The sequence below is a fragment of the Drosophila bipectinata genome, chromosome XR, assembly GCF_030179905.1.
Source record: "Drosophila bipectinata strain 14024-0381.07 chromosome XR, DbipHiC1v2, whole genome shotgun sequence".
NCBI lineage: Eukaryota > Metazoa > Arthropoda > Insecta > Diptera > Drosophilidae > Drosophila > Drosophila bipectinata.
Window position 1 is genome coordinate 13,159,025 of NC_091735.1, and position 19,304 is coordinate 13,178,328.

Genomic DNA, 19,304 nt, shown 5'->3' on the forward strand with positions numbered 1-19,304 from the left:
TTTCATAAGGATCGGCTGACTATATCCTATAGCTGCCATATAACTGAACGATCGGAAATGACCCAACTTTCGTGTTTTTAAAGATAGAAAGCTGGAACTTGGTACAGATTATATTTTTGGTCAGTTAATCCGACCTACAAAATTTCATTAGGATCGGCCGACTATATCCTATAGCTGCCATATAACTGAACGATCGGAAATGACCCAACTTTCGTGTTTTTGAAGATAGAAAGCTGGAACTTGGTACACATTCTATTTTTGGTCAGTTAATCCGATCTACCAAATTTCATAACGATCGGTTGACTATATCTTATAGCTGACATATAACTGTACGATCGGAAATGGTTTTTGGTAGAAATATCAACTTTCGTATTTTTGAAGATAGAAGCTTGGGACTTTTTTTTAGATTTTTTATTGTAATTAATTGGTTTTATTATGATGTAATCATAAGGATCGGCCAACTATATCCGATGTTTGCGATATATATCCGGTTTTAGCTGCAAGGGTATATCAACTTCGGCTCCGCCCGAAGTTAGCTTTGCTTTCTTGTTTTTTTTTTACAAACAACAGCTGTTCAGTATAACCTTATTTCTTCATTTTTTTGGTCACACTAGCTCGATAGTTGAATAAAGTGCAAAATCGCTATCAGAATTTCAACAGCGGATTTTCGTCAACTCAATACTATGCTTAACAAGAAAGCAAAGCTAACTTCGGGCGGAGCCGAAGTTTATATACCCTTGCAGTTAAAACCGGATATATATCGCAAACATCGGATATAGTTGGCCGATCATGATTACATCATAATAAAACCAATTAATTACAATAAAAAATCTAAAAAAAAGTCCCAAGCTTCTTTCTTCAAAAATACGAAAGTTGATGTTTCTACCAAATACCATTTCCGATCGTTCAGTTATATTGCAGCTATAGGATATAGTCGGCCGATCCTAATGAAATTTGGCATGTAATATTTTGCCAAAAAATGCTCTCATGTCAAATTTGAACTCTCTCAATTTAAAAACGTCAAAGATATACCATTTCCGATCAATCAGTTATATGGCAGCTATAGGATATAGTCGGCCGTTCCGACTTATATACTGCGTGCAAAGGAAAGAAGGGTGTGTGAAAAGTTTCAAGACGATAGCTTTAAAACTGAGAGACTAGTTCGCGTAGAAACGGACAGATAGACAGACGGACAGACAGACGGACAGACGGACATGCTCATATCAACTCAGGAGGTGATCCTGATCAAGAATATATATACTTTATGGGGTCGAAGATGTCTCCTTCACTGCGTTGCACACTTTTGGACGAAATTATACTACCCTCTGCAAGGGTATAAAAATACACCAACAACAATTGAACAGACACAACAAAACACATAGAACATCTATAAACAACCGCGCAAAGTTTAATCTACATACCTGTACGATTATTTTCCATATTTACAAATTGTTTTTTTACTTTCACGAAAAAGCCACAACATAGATGCAATGTTTATAAATTTTCACGGTTGCATTTTGAGAAATCAAGTTAGCAATCAATCAGCTGACTTTGCGCGGGAAATTCAAACCGCAGCTTTTAAAAATTTTTTGGAAACAGTTTAATTTTATCCAGAGTGTGTTTAATTGGAAAATTCATTATATTTTGTATATTAAAAATATAACAACTTTAACTTTATGCACAAAATTTCTGACTTTTTGTCCATAGTGCAGTGGCACAAATGCACAAAAACCTCAAACAAAAAAAAAAATGGCAAAAACAAAAAAGCAATTTCCAAGTGCCAAGCACCGAGTGCCAAACGCCACCCACCGAATGGCAAAATAACAAATTCTTGAGTCGTTTTTCTTACATATTCCATTATGCCTGCTCATACATTCTCTTTGCAACATTCTGGCATTTCTTTATGCTTTCCGTTTTCTGCAACAACATACCCCTCCCTCCCTGCCACATCATGGAGGTACCATCCTCCGGTATCCAATGGTCGGTACTGTATTTGTATTCAGTTCACGGCTGTGGCACAGATTTCTGGACTTGAAGTCTGAGCTTGCGACTGAGCCACCACTAGAATCTGGCCTTGCTTCAAGGATTCAAGGAGTTGTCGAATGTGTGTATCACATCCTTCACACACATACAGACATGGGTCTGGAAAAGTGGATCAAGGGGCAGGCGACTGGAGATGAAGTGGATTGGTTAAGAACTGCCAAGCAGCTTACCCCAATGAACTTGGGCTCAACGTTTCGTGGAATACCAACCAAAAAAAAAAATAGAAGAAAATGTAATTATTTTTCCCGTTTTCTATATCCGGGGCGGATTAAATTCAAGCTCATAATAGCGACTTGTATTAAATACGTTGCAGATTTTCTTTGGGTAAAAATCTAACACTATCGGAATCCTCTATTTTTTAATAACGGCCCAGGTTTTGAGTTTTTTTCGGACCTCAGGGCTCCGTCTACGAATATTGTCCGATTAAAATTGTCGCTCGGTCGCTTTCTGGGATATGTAATTCCTTTTATGAAATAAGGGAACACCAGAAAAAGACCAAGAAATACAATTCCGAGGATGACCGTGGATGCCTGTTTCTCTTCAGTGCTCAGTGCTGTGGGCTCATTGGAGCCCCAAAAAAAGGCACAATCTTTAGAGAACTTCACCATTGGACCCTATTATGTGGCGTCTAAAACGCCATCAGTATTTCTTCATTTTTATTGAATGCTGAAGTTCTCTGCATTTTTTAATAACGGCCCAGGTTTTGAGTTTTTTTCGGACCTCAGGGCTCCGTCTACGAATATTGTCCGATTAAAATATTCGCTCGGTCGCTTTCTGGGATATGTAATTCCTTTTTTGAAATAAGGGAACACCAGAAAAAGACCAAGAAATACAATTCCGAGGATGACCGTGGATGCCTGTTTCTCTTCAGTGCTCAGTGCTGTGGGCTCATTGGAGCCCAAAAAAAAGGCACAATCTTTAGAGAACTTCACCATTGGACCCTATTATGTGGCGTCTAAAAAGCCATCAGTATTTCTTCATTTTTATTGAATGCTGAAGTTCTCTGGTTTTTTTAAGCCGTGGACCCTTGTGACGTACCAATGGCTAAATCCACAGTTACTGCATTTTTTTTGGGTCCCAGGGCCCCGTTTTTTCTATTTTTAGCCCCGGGGCCCCCTTGTATTTATTCAAAACGTGAACCGTATACTGTGGACTTTACAAAACTATGTCCAGAAATCTTGCAATATTAAAAGATGGAAGTATTGAGATGGTTTATTGGATTAGCTTGCATTAGATTTTATATTTTCGGGGCCACATTTTTTTATTGGAACCCCAAAAAAGGCCCAAGGGTTGTTGATAATATATAAAAATATCAATATATCGATATTTTTTTTTTTTAATACTGATATATTTATATCGTAATATTTTTTTGCCTAAATATCGATGTTTTTTATGATATTTTTGGATATTTTTTCCTTGGTCACTGAAAGCAATGCGGATTGAAGATTGAACTTCTTTACCAAGTTGACCAGTGACCATTAAGTTTATACAATATATAAATATATAAAAATATAATTAAATAATTATTTAGGAAACTTGTCTTTTTAGTTAGGGATTCAACAGATAAGGGAATCCCCTAATTGTGCAGGAAAAAAATTTATTCAAAAAATATCAAAAATATCAAATATATCGATATTTCCCAGTGATATTTTAAATATTATCATCAGATTTTTTGATAAAAAAAATACCATACCATGTAAATTTTATTTTTTAATTTTACAACTTGGTGTTAAGCCTTTATTTATTAAACAAGACACTTTTGATTTCTCTTAAATATTTTTTGTCAACCGTTCGCGGTCTCGGTCAAAAAGGGACTGACTTCTTAATTCTAAATCCGATCCAAAGAACCTCGGCCATCAGTTGTGTTTAGATTAGAGGCTTAAGATGAAACTGTCGCATCTTATTGTGAAATTCGATTAGGCTGATCGATGCAATTTGGTGGGTACTTGAAACGCAAAAGGAGTAATTGATTGGGCTTCGGAGGGAAGCCCAATGTTTACTTTTGATTTTGATTTGTTTATGGGGAACCGAGATCGGACCTCAGAGCCAAAGACAAAGCCGAAGGCAAATGCAGAGTTTGAAAATATTTTTTATTAAATTCATAAGTGGAAAGCCATAAGTGGCCCGGATTTATGGGTTGGATAATTGAGCGAAAGATCAGGCCAAAGGCAAATGCAGAGATTGAAAATATTGTTTATAAAAGCCATAGTGGCCTGTATTTACGGGTTGGATAACTCTCCCCCTTCTAAAATGGATCGTCCCGATTCAATATGAAATTCGTTTAAATGATCTCTTAATTCTGTTAATAAATTTTCTTGGTTAATAGATTTTTCTGGTTCAGGCCGATGTTTTTTGGTTACAAATAATATAGCATTTTTGTATTTTATAATAAGTGAAAGAATCAAATATATAATGATTAAAATTAATAATATAAAGTTAATTGATATTTTAGTATTCTTAATTTTAACGAAAGGGTTTAAAATGTTTATATTATCTAAAGAAAGATCAGAGTTATTTGATAATATGTAATCGGATATTTCATAATTTTTGAAGTGGTTCGTAGTTACGTATTCAAGAATTTTATTTTCCAAATTGCAATATGAGATATTATTAATTTTAGTTGTACCATTAAATGTTATTAAAAACGAACCGTTTAAATGGGAGTTGTTAACAATATTGTTCCCATTTATATGAATGGCACCATCTTGTATGATGTCTATTTTTTAATTTTTTTCTCTTATTTTTTTACAGGTTGATTTCTTACCATTTAATAATCGAGTAAAACAAGTTTTTTTGTTACTTAGAGTGCAATAATTATTAAAAAGTTCGTTCTTAAAATTAGACATTTCGTTAAAAATATTTTCGCATTTTGCGATTTGATTGCTTAATACTAGTATTCCATCGATTTGGGAAATCGCTCTAGAGTGATAAATTTCACATCTGTTTTTTATTATTGGGTATTTTATATAAATTATTAAAAGTTCTTTATGCAATGCGATTTTAAAAGAAGAGATGTCCATTAAATCAGCTATAATTACTGGTTTTTATACCCTTGCAGAGGGTATTATAATTTTGGTCAAAAGTGTGCAACGCAGTGAAGGAGACATCTCCGACCCTATAAAGTATATATATTCTTGATCAGGATCACCTCCTGAGTTGATATGAGCATGTCCGTCTGTCCGTCTGTCTGTCTGTCTGTCTGTCTGTTTCTACGCGAACTAGTCTCTCAGTTTTAAAGCTATCGTCTTGAAACTTTGCACACACCCTTCTTTCCTTTGCACGCAGTATATAAGTCGGAACGGCCCGGATCGGCCGACTATATCCTATAGCTGTCATATAATTGATTGATCGGAAATGGTATAACTTTGGTGTTTGTAGAGTTAGAGAGTTCAAATTTGACATGAGAGCTATATTTGGCAAATTATCATGCCAAATTTCATAAGGATCGGCCGTCTATATCCTATATCTGCCATATAACTGAACGATCGGAAACGACCCAACTTTCGTGTTTTTGAAGATAGAAAGCTGGAATTCAATACAGATTATATTTTTAGTCAGTTGATTCAACCTACTAAATTTCATTAGGATCGGCCGACTATATCCCATAGCTGCCATATAACTGAACGATCGGAAATGGTATTTGGTAGAAATATCAACTTTCGTATTTTTGAAGATAGAAGTTTGGGACTTTTTTTTAGACTTTATATTATAATAAATTGGGTTATATATTCCTATTCCCATAAGGATCGGCCAACTATATCCGATGTTTGCGATATATATCCGGTTTTAACTGCAAGGGTATATAAACTTCGGCTCCGCCCGAAGTTAGCTTTCCTTTCTTGTTTTTCATGTTTTAATATTTCCAAGATGTCATCATTGTTTAAAATTTTGGTATTAAAAACGTCTATTTTTGCTAGAGTGATTGTGTCAATTAAATTTTGCAGATCAAATGTTAATAATCGCAAGCGATGTTTTCGAAGTGATAGATCTTGATCAATAAATACTTTTTTAAAATCATCGGAAAGAGATTCTATTTCTTTGAATAATCGGGGAATTGATAATAGACTGCTTATTATTGTTTTCAATTAATTCAATAATTTTATTCTGAACTGTAAAAAAATCATCATGGTCCGGAGTTCCAGCTAACCATTTCCACACGGTGCCTAACTCATTTATCCCTCTTTTTGATCTAGTTGATATTAATTGCGATAAAATTAGTTCGATTACTTTTATGTCATATTTAATTTCCCATTGTGACCTTTTATTAGTATCCCTTTTAATATTATCTGATTCCAAATTTATTATTTCTTTATAAAAGCTTAAGTAAGTTACATGGAATAAATCTGCGTATGAATCGTACGTCAATACGTCATTATTGTCCTTAAATAGAAGATATTCGTGACTTGTATAGTCAATTATTTCTGATTATGTTAATAAAATAAGGTGTAGTATGAGCACCTGATAAAACATTTTCTGGGAAAGGAAAGAAAAAAAAGGATGATATATAAATACTTAGAATTTTATATTATCTTTGTGAACAATTCTATTTTTATTGTTGATTATTATTTTGTTGGGTAAATTTTCTTTAACTATTTGTTTTTTATATCTGGTTTTTAGTTTATTTCTTTCCCCCGTGTTTCTTTTCATAGACTACCTGTCCTAAATGATATTCATTTTCTTTTCTGTTTTCATTATGTGTTTCCAACATTTTCTCTTGAGTATTTTTCAAAAGTTCAGGAATGTTATCGTGCTCCACTTTATTATATAGTACGTCAAAAGGTTTTTGGTTCGTTGTAGAATGAATGCTCTGATTATATTCTTGAGCGGCTCTTATTACTATTTCGGAAAAGTCAGTTAAGGGGACCCCCCCCATTCTCGATTTTAAATTTTGACGATTTTCAATGGGCTGGCAAATGAACATCAATTATTTTTTAGGGTTGTAACTGTGCTTACACAAAAAGGAAGAAAACCATTTCACAGAATTTTTTTTTTTGTTGTTTTTGTTGTTGTTTTTTGTGATCAAAGAAAAGCCCTTCTTTTCGGCGGCGCATGTGATTTCCGCTCACTGGAACATCTGAATCCCAAAATTCTAACGGGATTAGAAAAAGTACATGTTTGGCTCTGGTATGAACTAGAATTATTAACTTCGCTCAAAATTTAACAAAATGGCGGACCTTTGAAATTTTTTTTTCAAAATTTCCATTTTTTTCAGCCAAAAATCGAGTTGAGAAGTAAAGAAGATCTTCACCGATTTGATTTATCCTAGTTCATACGAGAGCTATATATGTATAGAATAACATGTTAAAATTTGAAACCAATTAGATTAATAGTTTTTGAGTAACCTCATGCGCCAGTCATAAAAACACTGTTTTGAGAAAAACGCGTTTAAAGTTTTGAGACGGCTCTCGCCGTCGCCTGAAGCTTCCACCATAAGCTTCCATAAATTTTTACTTGAAATTTTCAGGGAACATTCTTGAATAGTTATAAGTTCGAATTAAACTTAAAAAAAAAAAATCGATTTTTTAAAACCGAGAATGGGGGGGTCCCCTTAAAAAAATGTAAATTTTATTTTTTAATTTTACAACTTGGTGTTAAGCCTTTATTTATTAAACGTAATTATTAAAAGACACTTTTGATTTTTCTTAAATATTTTTTGTCAACCGTTCGCGGTCTCGGTCAAAAAGGGACTGACTTCTTAATTCTAAATCCGATCCAAAGAACCTCGGCCATCAGTTGTGTTTAGATTAGAGGCTTAAGATGAAACTGTCGCATCTTATTGTGAAATTTGATTAAGCTGATCGATGCAGTTTGGTGGGTACTTGAAACGCAAAAGGAGTAATTGATTGGGCTTTGGAGGGAAGGTGATGTTTACTTTTGATTTTGATTTGTTTATGGGGAACCGAGATCGGACCTCAGAGCCAAAGACACAGCCGAAAGTAAATGCAGAGTTTGAAAATATTGTTTATAAGATTCATAAGTGGAAAGCCATAAGTGGCCTGGATTTAAGGGTTGGATAATTGAGTCAAAGACAAAGCCAAAGGCAAATGCAGAGATTGAAAATATTGTTTATAAAAGCCATAAGTGGCCTGTATTTACGGGTTGGATACCTTGCATGTCACATACTGGGTGAAATGTCGAGAAATATTATATTATTTTTTAGATTATACTTTTTAACATTTCAGCATTTTTTATTTATTTATTTATGAAGATCTACCAAGTAATTTAAAATTAGTAGGTAGAGGTAAGGTTGAGCAATAGCAACGGTGGCCTTCAGCTCGGTTTTTATACCCTTGCAGAGGGTATTATAATTTTGGTCAAAAGTGTGCAACGCAGTGAAGGAGACATCTCCTATAAAGTATATATATTCTTGATCAGGATCACCTCCTGAGTTGATATAAGCATGTCCGTCTGTCTGTCTGTCCGTCTGTCTGTTTCTACGCGAACTAGTCTCTCAGTTTTGAAGCTATCGTCTTGAAACTTTGCACACACCCTTCTTTCCTTTGCACGCAGTATATAAGTCGGAACGGCCCGGATCGGCCGACTATATCCTATAGCTGCCATATAACTTATTGATCGGAAATGGTATAACTTTGGTGTTTTAAGTTCAAAAGCTATATTTGGCAAAACATTACGACATGCCAAATTTCATAAGGATCGGTCGACTATATCTTATAGCTGCCATATAAGTGGTTGATCGGAAATGACCCAACTTTCGTGTTTTTGAAGATAGAACGCTGGAACTTAGTACTGATTATATTTTTGATCAGATAATCCGACCTACTCAGTTTCATAGGGATCGGCCAACGATATCCTATAGCAGCCATATAACTGAATGATCGGAAATTTTTTTTGGTAGAAATACCAACTTTGGTATTTTTGAAGATAGAAGTTTGGGACTTTTTTTTAGATTTTATATTATAGTAAATTGGGCTATATTATTATATTCTCATAAGGATCGGCCAACTATATCCGATGTTTGCGATATATATCATGAGTGCTATTTTAGGTATATGTACATTTTGGCTAAATCAGAATTATCCTAAATGAGTTCATATAAGTTTGTATTCTTTAGAAATTGGTATCATTGTAGAACGGACAGGTCCTGGTTACAGTTGGGTCCATATAGTGGGTATGTGTAGTTTTTGTGTGTCCAAGCCTGAGCCTTGTTATTATTATCTGGTCTCTATGTGAGATCGGCGAGTGAATGTTTTTGGTAATTTGGTGGCAGTTGAGTTGTGGGTGATTATGTTAATTGCTTGGTACCAGCTAGGGTTGTTGGTTTTTGAAAAAATATCGTATTGATGATATTTGCTGTGAAAAAAATATCAATCGATAATATTCAGAAACATCACCAAAAAAAATCGATATATCGAGTATTTTCGATATTTTTAATAGTCAGCTAAAACTGAAAAAAGGTTATTTTTAAATTTAAAAAAAGGTTTTAATATGTGTTGTCATCCGCCATGAACTGCAAACAAGACATATTTTTTATTTAAAAAGTGAATTGAAAAAACAACAAATATTTATACCCACTCTCAAGCAACTTTTATTTAAGTTCTTTGAAATAAAAATTAAAAAAATTATTAAGGACATTGTATTCAAATTTATTTAAAAAAAAGTTTAAAAAAAACTTAATACAAAAAAAAAAGTTTCATGGAATTCATGGAATATGTACTTAATAATGCTAATTACTTAATTCTCTTATTTAATGCTCTTAATTACAAAATAAATCTTTCTTCAATGATTTAAAAAAAACTCTTTCGGTTATATGCTGGTATGTCATTCGACTACGGGAGTCACAGACAACACATTTAATGGCAGAAGCCAACCGTTCAGATGGAACCGAACTTCCAGGCGTGATAAGAAAAGTTAAAGCAACCTTCGCTAGCATCGGCATAATGGCATAATGGCACAAAATGGCATACTCAAGTAAACCTGCATTTCCTTTCTTTCGCAACTAATATCGGAGAACACCAACTCAAAAATATTATTATCGACTATTTTTGCCCAAAAAATATCACGATAATAATATTTTTTTAAGAGAAAATATATCGATATATCGATATTTTGATATATTTCCGACATCCCTAGTACCAGCGTGAAGTTTTGGATATGCTTGATTGCATTTTCGAGAGATATGTATTTTTAATATATTTTAGTATGTCCTGCGTGCTTCCATGGTTTTGAGTGGTTTTCCATGGTTGTGAGTGGTTGTCTTGTAGCGTTTATTGCTAGGGCATCTGCAAGTTCGTTTCCATGTATTCCCACGTGACCGGGGATCCAAAGTAGTTTAAATTTATTATTGTTTTTTTTGTAGAAGATTACGAGCCTTTGAGATATAGTGTTCGTTGTTGTTAGTGTGTTTAATTGCGTTTATGGCAGAGAGTTACAAAGTTACTAATTATTATTTTTTTATTTTATTTTTATACCCTTGCAGAGGGTATTAAAATTTTGTCCAAAAGTGTGCAACGCAGTGAAGGAGACATCTCCGACCCTATAAAGTATATATATTCTTGATCAGGATCACCTCCTGAGTTGATATGAGCATGTCCGTCTGTCTGTTCGTCTGTCTGTCTGTCCGTTTCTACGCGAACTAGTCTCTCAGTTTTAAAGCTATCGTGTTGAAACTTTGCACACACCCTTCTTTCCTTTGCACGCAGTATATAAGTCGGAACGGCCCGGATCGGCCGACTATATCCTATAGCTGCCATATAACTGATTGATCGGAAATGGTATAACTTTGACGTTTTTAATGTTACAGATTTCAAATTTGACATGAGAGCATTTTTTGGCAAAACATTACGACATGCCAAATTTCATAAGGATCGCCCGACTATATCTTATAGCTGCCATATAACTGAACGATCGGAAATGACCCAACTTTCGTGTTTTTGATGATAGAAAGGTGGAATTTAGTACAGATTCTATTTTTGGTCAGTTAATCCAACCTACCAAATTTCATTAGGATCGGCCGACTATATCCTATAGCTGCCATATAACTGAACGATCGGAAATGACCCAACTTTTGTGTTTTTGAAGGTAGAAGTTTGGGACATTTTTAGGTTTGGTTTTTGTATTATAATAAATTGGGTTATATTATCATATTCTCATAAGGATCGGCCAACTATATCCGATGTTTGCGATATATATCCGGTTTTGTTTTGTGGTTGGGTATTGCTTATTTACAGTGTATGTGTTTTTGCGGGTTGAGTCCGCAAAAGCGTCGGATGGTACTCCAGATTGTTTTTGGCGGTGTTTCGGGTGAGATTTGTGTTGTTTATAAAATTGTTTATACTTCGTTTTTTTCTTGTTCTAATGTTAGCCTAAATAGCTTTTTTGTACTTTAGAATTTTTTCTGTCGATATGTTTCTTTTTAATTCGTTCCATTTCTTCATTTTGTCGTCTCTCAATTGGCTAAGTTTGCCATTCCACCATGGAACATTTTAAGGCTTTCTTGTAGGGTGTGTCTATTGCCTTATGGATTGTGTGAATTGTTGCGGCTTCCTTGTTTATGTTTGTGCTTGGTTTTCTCTGTGCGGAGTATACTTCAGTGAGCTTGCAGAATTTTGGCCAGTTTGCTTTGTCGGTTCAAAATGATGGTTTGCGTGGAGTGACTTGGAGGCTCGTTGTGTTGGAGGTGAAAAGGTTGATTATTATGGGGAAGTGATCGCTGGCAAAAAGATTATTTTCGATGTGCCAAGAGCTGTCAATTTGAAGAATTGGGCTGCTAAAGGTTAGGTCAACGTTTGTTAGTCGACCAGTCGTTTAGTAGTATGTAGTTTGATTGAGTTATGAATTTCTCTAATGTTTTTCCTCTTGCGTTGTTTTGATTTGACCCCCGTTTTTGTGCCAACCGTTAAAGTCGCCAGTGATCAAGGTGGGTATATGTCTAATACGGCCTAAAGGTTTTGAAGTGAGAATGATTTTTTAGGAGCTATGTATGCTGAGATAATTCTGAATTTAAGTTTGGAGTTCAGTTCTATGCATACTGCATCGAAATCGTCTCTAAGGATTATCTCTCGGGCTTGTAGTGACTTGTGGGTTAGGAGACCTACGCCACCGTGGGAAGATGAGGTGTTATTTGAAATAATTGTGTAATTTATGGGTATGGGAATGTTATTAGTGAATTTTATATGTGTTTCTTGTAAGGACATTATAAGTGGTGCATTTTTTTTAATGATTGTTTGAAGTTCGCAGTAGTTGTTTAGATAGCCGTTAATGTTCCATTGTATAATTTTCATGATCGATTTTAAAGATTAGTTGTTTGTCGTTTTTTTTTTTTACTTTTTGATTGGTTAGTTTTGGTATGTTTTAGTTGGTCGCTAGTGTCTTATTTTTGTCCTTTTGAAAAATTTGTAGTTTTAGGTCTTGGGTCCTTTTGCATGCTATGTTGTTGTTCAAGCATTGAACACTATTTTGTATAGAAATTCTTAAGTTAGAGTTTCAAGGGATCGGACCCATGAAATATGAGTCAAACACATGGTTCAAAACCGATCCCCTGCAGCCTAACACAAACAAATACATAAGTGGTGCGCTTATCGCACTGGAGAAAGGGTCGCATAGCAGGTCAGCGTGCAGGGCGTTGACAAGTAGTTTTACATAGATTTAAGATTCTCATGTATCGTACTTATAAGAGAACTTTGACGAATAAAATCAGTTTCCATAAGGAGCTCATTGGAGTAAGACCTATTTATTTAGGGCTCCTCTTAACAGTTGTCTTTTGAAGTGCTGGGGAGGTCGATATCCATGTTGGAGATATCAGTATTTTGATGAGCGGGTGAAGTTAGTGGTGTTGTGATGTTTGCAATTGGAGTATGTGTGTGATGGTCATTAGAAAGGTCATGATGTTTGTTTTCTTTGATGTTGTTTCTGTGATGTCGGCGTGTCTTTATTTTGGTTTGTGTATTGAGGTGTGGGTGTTGTTATTTTGTTGTTTTGTCGGTCTGCTGTTTAGATACAATAGATGAAAAGCTAGTACTGAGCTGTTGGTTGCGACGAGAGTAGTATATTTCTATTGCTGTTTTTTGTATAGTTTTTATTGTTATCAGTTCATTTTGTTTTTTCAATGATGGGCAACTGCGGTCTAGTGGGCTATGTTTTAAATCTGTATCGAAAATTTTTTTGCAATCAATGCAGTTTTTTTTCGTTGTTGCATGACTTTCTTCTTTGTGGGTTATCTCGGAGCAGTTCTTGAAAAGCTCTGCGGGGCTTTTGCAGGTTGGGGTCGGGTGTCCAAATGGTAGGCATTTTTGGCATCTTAGTGGACGTGGAATATATGGGCGTAGACGAACTTTTTCGTATCCAACGTTTAGGGATTCTGGGAGTGTATGGGTTTGGAAAGTTATTATAATTAATTCAGTTTCTACCAATAATTGGTTTTGCTTCTTTAGAATTTTGCGAACTTCAGTGACTTTTTGTGTTTTAATTCGTTGAGCATTTCTGTTTCGTCTATTTTTCGTAATTCATTACAGTATATTATGCCCTTAGAGAAGTTTAGAGATTTGTGAGATTGTTTTTTTTAATTCTGTTTAATACACTTATTTGTTTTTTTTTTCTGAGGTTTATTGTTGGTGTTGTTGGGGATTTGTCCTACTGAAGCTCAAAGGTGACACGTCTTAACTCAAAGAAGTTAAAGAGGTTTGAAGTGAAACTGAATATTTCAGTATATATTTGACAATTATTTAGGAATAAGATAAAGTGTTGCTGTATGGCTAGTGGTAGCATGTAAGTTGTTTTGTAGCCATGTAAGGATTTATCCGTTGACCAACATAAATAAAATTATTAAGACGTCAGCTTTGTTCGATTTTACCTTCATAAACAGTTCATTTCAGATATTTTTTGGCGCAGCTTGCAGCATATGTGAATAATCAGTGATATAATCACTTTTGTGTATGCAGAGAAACGGTTGCATCATGAAATGGATTCAATATCTCAACCAGTTCCCTTATTAGTGTTATTTCGGTTACCTCGGTTTTTAATAGAACTTTCGAAATAATTTCATTTATCGCCAAAATACGCTGCATCATGAAGAGAGTACTATTCCAACGCGTATGCACCTCCTGGATCAAACCATACTGATTATAAACTCCTTACTCCTTTTTAAGGGGTTATATACAGTTGTGATAGATGAAAAAATCGATTTTTTTATTGCAATTTCTTTAAGTATATACTGTTGAGAATACTCTCATAAGGATTCATAAGGATCTGAGCATTACAACCGAAGTTGTAGCTATTTATAGCGCACTACCTGCACATCAAACTTAAACAAACTTGAAACTTTAAACGCGATTATCTAAGAACCTTGTTTTTTCGAAATTACCTTTGCGGTGGACACGATTACTAAAAAACTATTGATCCGATCAACACCAAATTTTATTATTTTACCACTTATTTATTATGATAATATCTAGTCGGTGAACGAAGGAATTTTCATTTTTTTTGAAACTCCTTTTTTAGAGCATAAAAATCAAAAATATTATACCTTGAAAAAGTACATTTTGTGTTAAAACCGTCGCCATTTTTTTTTTAATCAAAATTTTTATAAATCCTTAGTTCACGGACTGGGCAATACAATATGCTAACAATTTTTACTAATTACTACTAATTTTTTTAAATTTTTGATTTCGGATGAACCGTTCTTGGGATATGATGTCCACCGCAAGACACCATCGAAAAAAGACGATCTTGGAATTCGGCTATAAAATTTTTATTAGTTAATATTTTTTTATGAAAAAATTTAAATAAGTACCCAGAAACATGTACTAAACAACGTCAGTAAAACATTTTAAATAAATATTTTTTTATGGTGTCAAAAAACAATCTATAAAATTTAATTTTTTTGCTCGGTACAACTGTATAAAACCCCTTAAATTTGGCTTAAGAAACATTGCACGATTTAAAAAATGCGAAATAAATGATTTTTAATTGAAATAATGTTTATTTTTTTTTTTTTTTTTTTTTTGCAAAATTTAAACATTTTTTATTTGAAACGTACAATGCTATTATATAGGTATGTTGTGTAGTACTAAAATCGGTAGTTAGTAATTTTATCGACTTAGGACCTATTACAAAAAACGGTATACGACATGGTAGGTATCTTACAATCAGACAGTAAGTACATTTCGTTTAGTGCTTATTAAATAATTGTTAAAAATATTGGAAGTAGCTGCACATAATATAGTAATACTTGTTGCAATAAATTACAATAAAATACAATACAATACATCGATCAAAAAATGGCAGAAACAATGTCATCGCTTAATAGTTGGTGTTGGTATTACACTCCTTTTGTGGGAGGCTCTAAAAGATACAGTGGGCCGGAACTGGAGTCCATTCTTGGTATTTCTGGACAGTTGTTGGGCAGTTGAACTGCCCGATTGGAATCTTACGAAACTAGATTGGCAAACAAGCGGACTCCTTACGCTCTAAAACTTAACAACGCTATTTAGACTACGATTCAGACGTTTCCATGTGCCGGTGCACAGTCACTGGTGCCAGGATGTAGTGCCGCGACTCCTCTCCCTCCAAAGGCAGAGTGGTCTGCCCGTAGACCCCGCCTCCACCTCCGGATCCGGGCGGTCCCCGGCATGGTGAGGGAGTGGCTTGCACCTGCTGTTGCTTGTAGCGCTCCGTCTTGGAGGTCGGTTGATTGCTCAAGTACGGATGCGTATTTGGCTGTGTGGAGGACTGCTGTCGATTCGTGGGACTCGATATGGAGGTGGATATGGACATGGTGTCCGATTTGCTGTGGCGCTTGTCGTGCAGGAGCAACGGTTCCGTGAAGCACTGCTGGTCGGAGCTGTCCTCATGCGGCGTCATGGTGCTGTAGCCATGATCCGACTCTCCGTTGGGTGGTCGCCGGTAGCTACTTCCACTGGACACGTGGTACGGCGATATGTCCGCTGCATGCATCAGCTGTTGTTGGGCAGCCGTGTGGTCGTATCCACCACCCAGAGGCGGTTCATCGTGCGCCTTGCAGTCGTCAAAATTGAACCTGGATAAGGGCAGCCCGTAGTTTTCTTCCTGAACGGAGTCCACGTAGAACTGTTCCTGCGCCTGGGAGTCCAGGTTGTGTCTGTAGCAATATATGGCAAATCCTATCACCATGCCCAGGACCACAATAACTCCGCCCAGCGGCCCGAAGGCAGAGTAGGCGTGTTGTTCTCGTTGCGGATTGTGGGCGGCCAGTAGCTCCAATTCGTCCAGCTCTCCGTAGGGCGTCAGAGAGGCTAGCACTCCGTTAAAGCAGCTAGCCTGCGACGCACAGAAGGCCGTGGAGAAGCCGTTTCCGTCCATATCCTGTTGACACCATTCGCAGCCCATCACTCCGAGACACTCTCGCTGCGTGGAATACGTCTCACAGATGCCAGCGCTTCCGGGACAACTTGGGAGGCTACTCAGCAGTTGGGTTGTCGGTGGTAGAGCAATAAAGTGCTCACTCGGTGGCGGGCAATATGGAAACTGCTGTATATAGTTCGCATAGTAGTTGAAGGACGAAGTTGAGCTGCTGTCCCCGACCAGTGGACACTCGCAGGGGCATTCGCAGTCCGTTTGGTCCATCCGCTTGCAGTTGAGGCACTCCCGATCGATGGTACTGCACGGACAGAAGGCGCCACCATCACAGCTGGAATTCAGAACAGCGGCAAACACATTGCTTCCCCGGATCAGGGCAATGGCGTACTTGGTTCGTTCTCCGTGCACCACATTTCCAAGGATGGTGGCCAGGGAGGTGTTGAACGCGTAATATCGCTGTAAAGTTCGATTCTGGTAGCTGGCACAGCCCAGCTTCCTTACCAACTGCCCGTGATTGAGCATGTCGTTGGCCAAGTAGGACTCCTTGTGCGTGAGATGCTCGTGGGGCCGTCTCTGGTTACGCGTCGGAGTAGCTGGTTGCATCATGCTCGGTTGAGCCAGCAAGTAGCCCTCGTGCTCGAACAAAAGACACTTCATGTGCGGCTGCTGGCACATGGGGGTTCCCTCTATTATGAGACGGTAGTAGAAAGCATAGGGCACGTCCAGGGCCACCACCCCGATCGGTCTATCCTGCTGTGCTACGTGCAGTGCGTGGGACTTTCCCTCAAAAATGGTGTGCGCTATGGTTATGATGTAGCCTGCGCCTCCAGCATCTAAATAGGGAGCGGTGCTCACGATCTTTCCAGGCTGAGCCATGGCTTGCCGGAACCACGGTCGTCTAGTGGGATCATAGCTACTACTGAGCAAACAACCAGGATACAGCTGAAGAACTCCACTAACACTGGCCATATAACGCCGAATGATGTGCCCTCGCAGAGAACCCCTGGCATCTTGATGTCTTCGTCGCAGCTGCTGTATGGCCTGGTAAAGCATGTTCACTTCATATCGAATGCCGGGACGCAGGCCAGGGTTCGCCAGTAAGCCACTAGAATCCCTCAGGTAGGCCATAATGGATTCCACGTGTCGGAGTTGCGTGCGCGGACGGTTGTTGTGCAGAAATCCAAAAGGAGACTCAAATGCAGCAGCACTCAGAAATAGAGTAGGTGCATCCATGGTTGCCATTTGTCTAAAGTAGCGACATGTTTTTGGCAATGTACTGCCACCTTGGACGAAGTCCAAGCGGTGATACAATAGGTCCATGCTCTCGCCAAAGTATCCGGGCTAATAGTTGGACATTGTATCTTTTAGGTTGTAGCGCTGGGCGGCCGAAACATTACGAAGGTAATCGCCTCCACTGCTCACCAGGCACAGCACGTAAAAGCCCAAAATAGATTGCCAATGGTAGGTGCGTTGCAGTCGTTGCTTCCCCACATAAACATCTGTGGTGGCATTGCCACTTTCCTCGTGCAGCAGGCGCTCCCGAATGAGGCTGGAAAAATCCGTCGCGTTCTTAAGGTAGGCAATATTCACAGGATACGAGGTCTCTCGCTGGATGAGGGGCCTCGGAAAAGCCGGATGGGCGATGGTATTGCCCGTTGATCTATCCAGCAAGAAGGCATATCCACTTCCCTGTTTGGCACTAGAGGCAGGACTGGGATAGTTGAGCAGATCCTCGAGAAGATCAGCCAGGTACAAGTTGACGCCCACAACGCCATATGGAGGAATGGCATGTGTGATAGACACCAAGACATCTCCACTATCGACATCCACCACCGGAGGGTGCACTTCCAGGGTATCGGTCAAATATCGCTCAGCAAACAGCTGTCCAAAGATTCGCGAGCTCGTTTGTGGGATTCCTGTTTCAGCGTGGGTTTTACCACTAACCATACAGCATATAGACAACCCATTTCATACAACGAAAATGGACGCGAAAATTTCTTGCGACAGGCCCCAGCAGGCCCCAGAGCGGATTTCTTACGCTCTCTTACGCTCATCGTTCGTTCATCTTACGCTCATTCTCGCATTAAATGTTTTCTGTTTCTCAGTCTCTAAACGGAGCGCGATGAAGAAGGTTGGCCTGCGCTTCGGTTGATCTTTGTATGTATGCGTGTCACACATTCACATACACGGGTGTATGTGTGCGTGCGATTTCGTTTCGAAGCCAGCGCACAAAATTTGGATTTTTCTTACTTTTCAGGCTTGCTACCCTAACAAAATTCGGGTATTCGTATTTGATGAAATGACAAAAGAAATTATATTATTTTTTTATTATTTCAGCATACGTTTTTAATTTATTTAAGAATAAGATTAAGTGTTAGTAGTAAAATGTTTTCTGTATATATATTTTTACGAATCATTAAAAATCAATATACTGAGAAAGTGTTAGAGTATATTTCAGTCGGAGTCACTTAAAACGCCGATTGCTTTTAAGTTTTTGTTGTTGTTGTTATTTAATATTTAATAAAAAACTGGGCGAAAACGAAAACGAAAGGTCTTGCTTCTTCAACGTTATAAATTCGAGTATATTTTCTAATCTTTCTCTAATCATAAGCCTAACTTATCTATTGCGGCGAAGCGGGGCGAATTCGCACAAGAGCGAATATGAGATTTCGCTCCCGCTCCGCCCTAAGCTATCTAAGAGTAAATTTACAGACTAACAACTAACAAATACAATTCAGCTATAACTATAATTCAAAATTTTCGACTTCAATAAAATACAAATTTTCGACTTCAATAAATACAAATACGATCTGCGGACATCCTCGGCGCCCAACGAACCTTTGAAAAGCCAATAAAAAGGAATCAGTTGAAAGGTCGGAAACTACTTCTAAATGAACTGCCTTGGACGCAAAACAAACAAATAAGGCAATGTAGGACTTATAGGGTGGCCTACCACGAATTTTCAATGT

At 37.3% G+C, this 19,304-nt stretch overlaps 1 protein-coding gene and 1 long non-coding RNA gene across 2 annotated transcripts in view; both read right to left on the bottom strand.

Moving 5' to 3' along the window:
- LOC138925516 (uncharacterized) overlaps positions 1-19,304 on the bottom strand; it is a 72,459-nt gene that overhangs the window by 34,284 nt on the left and 18,871 nt on the right. The window lies entirely within an intron of this gene.
- Positions 15,082-18,282, bottom strand: LOC108130924 (VWFA and cache domain-containing protein CG16868). Its single transcript, XM_017249613.3, is given in 1 exon segment — positions 15,082-18,282. A coding segment is annotated over 1 exon segment (2,790 nt). The 3' UTR covers positions 15,082-15,492.